Here is an 8,587-nt window from a genome sequence, read left to right on the forward strand (position 1 = left end):
CTTGGTTCTCTGAAGCATTAGAGGCTGAGAGGTGACCATCTAGAGGTTTATAAAATCATAAGGGGCATGGATAGGGTGAAGAGCAAAAGTCTTTTCCCTACGGTGGTGGAGTCCAAAAGTAGAGGGCACACATTTAAGGTGAGAGGGGAAAGATTTAATAAGGATCTGAGGGGTAACTTTTTCACACAGAAGGTGTTGCATGTATGGAATGAGCTGCCAGTGGAAGTGGTGGAGGTGGGCACACCTGCAGCATTTAAAAGGCATCTGGATGGGTAAATGAATAGGAAGGGCTTACAGGGATATGGGCTAAATGCTGGCAAGAGGGACTAGGTCAGATTGGGATGTCTGGTCAGTGTGGATGATTTGGACCAAAGGATCTGTTTCTGTTCGATATGACTCTATGACATAGATTGAGAATTATCAACAGAAGATTGAAGAGTGGAGTATTTCAAGTTGTACTGAAGTACTTTAATGATACACTCCAAAAATAATACTTTACTCTGCATTGTAAAGTAATTTAATTCAGGTTGTACCTATAGTTCTTTGCACTGTGCATTCTTGATCTCCACCTGGTTGATGTCAGGTTGGAGTGGTGAGGGAGAGCCGAAAAGAATGAGAATGGAATCCTTTACCATCAGTAAAGAGGACAAGTAAAACGAATAGAATAGCCAACCTAGAGTATCCTTATGGTGCTAGCCTTTTGGAATCTTAAGGATAAGTTTGCTGAGAAACCATAGAGTGGGGATAATTTTTACCCTCAATATTTGATTGGTTATATGACAGAGCAGAACACCTCTTAATATATAAGCCATTTGTTTTTCTACCTATTTCACAATGAAGTTAAAAATAGTTCCCACAAAGGAAATGGATAGAAGGGAGCAAAAAATAAATGATTTTGAATCCTTTGGTCATACTGATCACATTATTTTTGAATTTTCCAGAATATCTGTAAACAATTCCACCAGAAAATTGATCGTGTCGATGCAGAGCGTTATGATGCTGAAGTTAAAGTGTCCAAGAATGCCAAAGAGGTGAATCATTTAGATCTTTTTCCATTAAAGAAAACTGGAGTTGTAAACCTGTTAATCAAATTGAAGAGTATGGATAACAATATATTTTCTTACATTAGATTGAAAGCTTAAACCAGAAGATCTTAGATCTCAAAGGCAAATTCAAACGCCCCACCCTACGTCGGGTCAGAGTATCTGCTGATGAAATGTTGGGTGCTCTAGCAGAAAATACTTGCAAAACCTCATTGGATTTGAGGTCGAATCTAAAATCAGTGAGAAAGGAAGAAGAAAAGGTATGGAGCAGTCAAAGAAATTTTTGTGCTGCTGTTAATGATGAATAGCTTTGGTATCATATTGAAGTACAAATATTTCACTTCTGATTGTTTTCAGCATTCAGTTTCACTTCATACTTACAGTTATTTGTTATCTGTGATTTTAGCTGCAATTTAAGAAAAAAAATCACTCAGTTTACACTACATAGTTTTTGAAAAAAAAAAGTGAATTATATCTTCTGTTTTGCATGTTCCACAGGTCATCATCATGGAGAAAAGTATTGCACAGAAACTATCTGCACTGAAAGGCAGGAAGGGAGTATACAAACATCTAGAGCAATAGATCTGTGTCCTACCTTCAATATTTCCTTTTTCCTTCCTTTGCATCCTCTCTACATCTACTTTTCTCTTTCTCCAAATGTCTTGTTTAGCACCACAGATCTCAATCATTATCATCATCCAATTTCCCTATCATATTCAGTCTTTCAATTCTCATTGACTCATAGCCATTTGCAGCACAGGAGGGCTTTCGACCCATCATAGCTGTGCAGTCAACAAATATCTGATAACGCACAGCCGGTCAGGTAGCGTCTGATGAGCAGGAGATTCACTATTTCGAGCATAAGCTCTTCATCAGGAATATGGGGGTGGGGGGGCAAGGAGGCTGGCAGTTTAATGGGGGGGGGTTGGAGTAGGGGGTAAGGTGGCTAGAAATGCAATAGGTAGATGAAGGTGAGCCATCTTCATGGACCAGTGTATTCTATGCGGTGTAAGTTTATCCACAGTGCTACTGAGTATGGAGTTCCACAATCTTGATCCAATGACAATGAAAGAATGGCAATATAGTTTCATGTCAGGATGTTGTAACATTTGGAGAGAAACTTGCAGGCAGTGGTGTTCTCAGGTATCTGCTACTCCTTCACTTCTCGGTGGTAGAGATCACAGGTTCAGAAGGTGCTGTCTAAGGAAGGGAGATGCTGTCAAAGGATGTATTTAAGATATATTCCATTCTCTTCAAAGGAACACAAACCAGTTGAAGTCCATGACTGGCGTAAGAATGTGGAAGCAATGTCTGGGATGGAAGGACGAAAGAAGATATTTGATAGCGCTGCTCCTCCTCAGTAACAGGTAAACGTGCAAGAAGTAGCTAAGAAAAGTTTTCTCAACGTCCACACGATAAAAACACATTCCTCCAGGATGCATCAAAAGCAAAACTATTGGAAATGCATAGCAGTTATTTCAAGGGAAAAAGCAAGTTAATATTTACAGTTATCAAATCCTGACCTTGGGGTGCTGCAGTCCTGCAAGAAACAGATCTAGGATTATAGTCACTTAGGTGAGATTGCAAGGACAGACTGAAACCCCTAGCACGTAGTCATAAGGCACATAAATGACATGACCAAACAGCCTGAAGCTTGCACATTCTATCCCATCTCCCTAATCCGTAAGTATTCATGTTCACTTATAGTCGGTTCTGCTGTAATGCAATAGTTCCATTCTCATGTGATCCCGCGTTATTAAAAAATCGCATTATAGCAGCACAATTTAAACTAATGGGGCCAGAACTGTGTTATAACCAATTGAAACAGTGACCCCAATTCGTCAATCGTGTTTTAGCGAGTTCACATTAATAAAACATGCGTTTTTGCAGAACAACCTGTATTCTTAGGTTGGAGCAGCCTTTCATGCAGTACAGTCACAGAAACTGGAGAAATGATAATGAAAACTAGGACAATCCCTATTGGAGGGATGACATAATGAATTGAGTTGAAGGCTGCAGATAATTTGACATGAGGAAGGCTAGTTTATTGCAGCCTCTTTCACGTTGAATGTAATTTGTGACTTTAATAAGGGTTCTGAGGGGGATTGGGGAGCAGAAACCTGATTGAGGAAATCAATCATGGAGTAATGGGAAAGATTGGCATGAATACAGGAGCTCACACCATATTCAAGAAGTTGAGAGGGACAGGAGTTTGGAGATGCGATGGTAGTTTGCAAGCAAGGTCGAGAATGAGCTGTGTGAAGAAAGGGATGACAACTTTGCATTTGTTGAGTGACTTTCACATATCTCAGAATGTAGCCATGAATTGTACAATGAATGAAGCATTCTCGAATTGTAGTTGTAGTCATTATGAATTGGAATCTGCAAGTCAGCAATTTCAGAAGCAGCCAGTGATCAGATGACCTTGGAATCAGAGAATGATACAGTGAGAGAAAGATGAAAAAAGCATTTTCACACTGGCTTTAAAACACTGCTATCCAGCTTGTAGGCTCCTGCCTCAAAGGACTATCAGGATCTGATAGATGCACTTACACCAGGTTAGCTGCTGGTCAATGAACACACAGATATTTAGTGGAATGATTTTGAGGCATAAAAGCTGCTGTTACCCGTGGCAGGAACACAGACACCAATCCACCTCTCAGTGCTCTGTACAAACAGCAAGACAAAATAACACTTGGCTGTCCGGACAGACATTTCAGGGATTTATACAAAAGCTGAGCTCCAAATAATCCGAAACATTAACTCTGATTCTCTTTCCACAAATGCTGCCACACCTGCTGAGTTTCTCCGGTACTTTCTGTTTTTATTATTTATAGCTGACAATGGTCACTTCTTCTCAAGAGCAAACAATCAAAAGAGATGGGGCATCTTAATCTCTAGAATAGGTGTAGTTTACTACCTGGTCAGCTGGTTGCACAATGAAGGAGCAAGAGAAAAAAAGGCATATGTCTGAATATGATAGGAAAGCACAATGTGTAGAGAAAGCAGGTCTCCTAGACCTGTTACCCAGTTTCACATTAGTTACAACAACTTAGAAACTCATCATGTATTATGACCTTACATCAGATCTGATTTAAAACTTAATGTGGAGACCACTGATCAGGCTGGCATTTACTACCAGTACCCAAACAATTGAATGCAATTAAGAGCAAATGGCATTGCTGTGGGTTACAAAGAGACCTGACTTGGTAAGGACAGCAGATTTCTTTCCCTAAAGTACATTAGTGAACCAAAATGGTTTGCCTTTTATGACATTCCAACATATCCAAGGTCACGATCACTTACTTACCTCAGTTGAAAATTATTTAGCTGCCAGAATCAGCACAGTTCACTATGATTTGGGAGACTACTATGTCTTGGGAAACAAACTGGATCTCCCTTTGAGGAAACCCTCTACAAGAATTAGAGTTGAACTTGGGTCTCCAGATTATTAGTCACTGTAACTACATCCCCATGAAACATAGTGCAAAGTTTACTTTGAATACTTTATATGCAGGATCACACAAAACAGGAGGATGCTATTTAGTTTTGAAAGAACTACTCAATAAGTAGCTTTTTCCCACAACACTGCAAATGTTTTTAAATAAAGGATAAGTTTTTAATCCAAATATCTTCCTCAGACCTAACATCTGAAATTATTGTATGAGGGTGTCACTGGTTAGGCTAGCATTTAGGTCCATCCCTAATTGCCCAGAGGGCAGTTAAACGTCAACCACACTGCTGTGGATCTGGAGTCACGTGAAGGCCAGACCAGGTAATGATCGCAGTTACCTTCCTTAAATGTCATTAGTGAACCAGACAGGTAAGGAGATTAATGAACTAGGTGTGTATTTGTGAAGTAACAATGTAAAACGACAAAGCATTTTTAAAATATTTTGCATTTCTTCCATAGATACAGAATGTTGAATAGCTTTCATGGCATACCATAACACCTGGTATATATGAAATGATGGTTACATTGAAAAGTGGGTAGATATGACTCTTGGTGGTTGTCTGTGTTGAATGGTAATTGTAACACGTTTTTGCTGCTTTCCTGCAGTGCCACTGACTAAAATACACACATTACAGTAATGCAACTCATAATTTTCTTTGGTTGGGTGCTTTCACATGTAGTATCTTTGCTGGTGTGTTAGGCTAATAGTAACAACAGGTCACAAGCATTGTGGAGTGGATCTCATGATTCAATCTTGATGAGTACACACTATTTTTCTTGGGCTGAGCTATTTATTGTGCAATTTATGCTGACAATAACTTAGTGCAGCTTGGTTGGAAAGATACATTCTGCCATAGTCTCCTTGGGATGGACCAATTGGATTGCACTTAGCGAGGGATCAAAGAGCCTGCTTGTGTTTTGGCCAAGACAATCAATGTTAAAGCCTATAAGTTCTGTATTGGGCTTGTCTCATAACTATTTTAAGTTTGAATTGCACATTAATATACATCTCATTGTGTAACAATGTTCCCTCCCCACTTAACAAATTGAAATGCACAAGATGCAAGACAGTGTGGTGGTGAGGCACAATTCTGTTCATTTTGATTAGATTAGATTCCCTTCAGCCCAACAAGTCCACACAGGCCGTCTGAGGAGTAACCCACCCAGACCCATTTTCCTCTGACTAACACACCTAACCATGGCCAATTCACCTAGCCTGCATATCTTTGTGACTGTTGGAGGAAACCAGAATACCCAGAGGAAACCCATGCAGACACAGTCGCCTGAGGCTGGAATCAAACCTGGGACCCTGGTGCTGTGAGGCAGCAGTGCTAACCACTGAGCCAATGTGCCACCCCTATTTTCTAGAAGTCACCTTAATATCACATCCCTACTAGTAACAGATGGTTCTTTTCACACTTTTTGTTTTGGTATTACCATCTCTTAATTTATAAGAGATGGTAATACCAAATTTATAGAGGTGGCACAGTGGCTAGCACTGCTGCCTCACAGCACCAGGGTCCCAGATTCGATTCCAACCTCGGGCGACTGCCTGTGTGGAGTTTGCACAATCTCCCCGTGTCTGCATGGGTTTCCTCCGGGTGCTCCGGTTTCCTCCCACAGTCCAAAAATGTGCAGGTCTGGTGAATTGGCCATGCTAAATTGCCCATAGTGGTAGGTGTATCAGTCATAGGGAAATGGGTCTGGGTGGGTTACTCTTCAGAGGGTCTGTGTGGACTTGTTGGGCTGAAGGGCCTGTTTCCACACTGTAGAGAATCTGATCTAAAAGACCACATTTAATCTGTCTGATAGTGTGTAGTTTATTTTATTCTGATTCAGATACAGAATCATTAGTTTGTTCCAATAGTCATACTATGTTTGTACATCAGTATATGTCTATTTTTAGATAATTTGAGAAAAAATGTTTTAATGTCCAATGGAATTTATTCAGTTTGCTATCACTATCTTCCATAAGTGTATATTTTCTCAATTGGGAGCTGGAAACTGAGAGTTCATAATGGAATTACTAAATATCCTCAATTTCTTTAAAAAAACAAATAATGGGTACATTTCAGGTTTCACCACATGGGAGCAATCTAAGGGAATTTCATTGCAGTAAGTTTACAAAGATCAAGTTTATTGATCTTAATTCAGCTCATGCAAAGTGCTCACACACCTATTCAAAAGCATTAGCTAAAATGTAATATACTACAAAAAGCTAAATGCTATCAAAAATTGTCACTTGCAGAAAAACTGGAGTGAAATAAACTGCAGCATACCAGCAAACATTTTGCAAATGCTATCACTGTCTTTTTAGCAGGGTCCTAAATGAACCTAAAAATACCTTTATGTATTCACGGTGGCTGTTTCTAAATATGGATTGCAGCTGTGAAAAGAGCAACTGGTTGGTTCTTAAACCTGCAATGGCGCCAGTCCTTGCTGGCAAACATTAATAGTTTCTTCATATTTATTCCACCAGATCTACTGATGAGGACTTGGAAAGCATTCAGTTGTCATTCACAATTTATCATAATAAATCTCAGAAAGGCAATTTTTTCAAAATTAAAGATCATTTTAGAAAGTGTGTGTTACATGCTCTATAAAAGGAAAATGCATCTGAAAGACAGTATTCCAACTGAGATGTGGAGCCTCATTTACAAGACTGAACTGTATGTTCAATAAGAATAATAAGCCACTGGATGAGTCTTGCGTGTGTGAATTTATGAAGCAGTAATGAAGATGGAAAACAGATGACCTGAACTCTCTCAATGCAAATTACTTTCCAAATCTCAAAACAAGAATGTATTTTCCTCTCATAGAAATGATCTGTAGCTTTTCATTGAGGATTGCACTAAAGAAAAGTTAGCAAAGTATACAGAATCAACTTAGTTTTAAAAGAAAACAGCCTGGTAATATTTTGAAATTTGTGCTTTGCAAACTGCAAATGACATAACTACTATGGAGTAAACAACTGCTTTGGTCTTTTAGAAGAAGTTCAAACATTTGTAAAATATTCCAAAGGCCCCGAGTTTGAATTTAATTTACAATTTATATATTGGTGATATTTTAGTATAATGATTTAGAAATCAGCTTTATGAGACAAATGTTATTGTTAGTTTGTCATGATCTCAATAATGGCAACTGGTAAATATTTATTTTAAAAATATAAAATTGATCAGTTCTAATAAAAATGTAAATATAATAGATATGATCATTGTAATTAAAAAAAAATCTTTATTAAAAGAATGTCATAGGGATACATTGAATTGACTCAGCACATTTTGTGGTTTGCAAGTCCATGTAATTATGTGTGAAACTGTATATTAGATGTAAGTTTGAATGCTAAGAAGTTATTAGATATTTATGAGGACAAAAGGTGAGCAGATAGAGATTATCAAGTAGGCAAGAACTTTTTTTTGTCACAGCAACTAGTGGTTATAAGGTGTATAAAAGGAGGGAAGGTCAGGAAAGCTACTAACTCACCTTAACTCCAATCTAGCTAAAACAAAGTGTCAAATGAACTCATGACCAAACTCTGCAGGACTAGACATTGCTGTAGTGGTTTAGGGATATACCCACATGGAATAGGTAGACCCAAGGTTCCCCTGATACTGGGACACAATCCTAATTTATATGAGAGCAGCTAATTGAGAATAGTAAGCAAACAGCTACAACTTGCCAATGAAAGACATGTTTATTTCTGTTAACTACTGGAGATACAGGTAGGTCTTGCAAGTAGATAAGGGTCACAACTTTAGGAGAAAGATGACTGGAAGGTGGATAGGAAATGTCCAAGGATTTGAGCATGCTGAAAAGCTGGAAGAATTCTTCTTGGGGAATATAACAAACCTAGTTTGGCCTTTTGGCTCTCCCGGTTTTGCATTGAAGATAAAGAAGGTAACAAAGAGGTGAATTTGTTTGCTTATTCCTCTGCGCTCATGAAAACACATACAACAGTAACAGCAGCATCATTAGACGTAGATATATTTTCCTGTGATGAAAACCAGAAAATAAGAGGGAAAGAGAAAACCTCAATATCCTGAAATCTCAGCTGCTGTCAGTCACACCTCAATGCCCTTTAGAGATGGAT

The 8,587-nt window shown here is 38.6% G+C and overlaps 1 protein-coding gene across 1 annotated transcript in view; it reads left to right on the top strand.

Moving 5' to 3' along the window:
- Positions 1–7,723, top strand: part of LOC132826620 (troponin I, slow skeletal muscle-like) — a 38,857-nt gene extending 31,134 nt beyond the window's left edge. Inside the window, exons 6-9 of the mRNA XM_060842576.1 lie at positions 942–1,031; positions 1,130–1,303; positions 2,303–2,410; positions 6,977–7,723. Coding sequence (XP_060698559.1) covers positions 942–1,031; positions 1,130–1,303; positions 2,303–2,407 — 369 coding nt within the window. The 3' untranslated portion in view covers positions 2,408–2,410; positions 6,977–7,723. The remainder of the gene's footprint in view (positions 1–941; positions 1,032–1,129; positions 1,304–2,302; positions 2,411–6,976) is intronic.
- Positions 7,724–8,587: the final 864 nt, after the last annotated feature.

Source organism: Hemiscyllium ocellatum, chromosome 23 (assembly GCF_020745735.1).
Source record: "Hemiscyllium ocellatum isolate sHemOce1 chromosome 23, sHemOce1.pat.X.cur, whole genome shotgun sequence".
In the NCBI taxonomy this organism is placed as follows: domain Eukaryota; kingdom Metazoa; phylum Chordata; class Chondrichthyes; order Orectolobiformes; family Hemiscylliidae; genus Hemiscyllium; species Hemiscyllium ocellatum.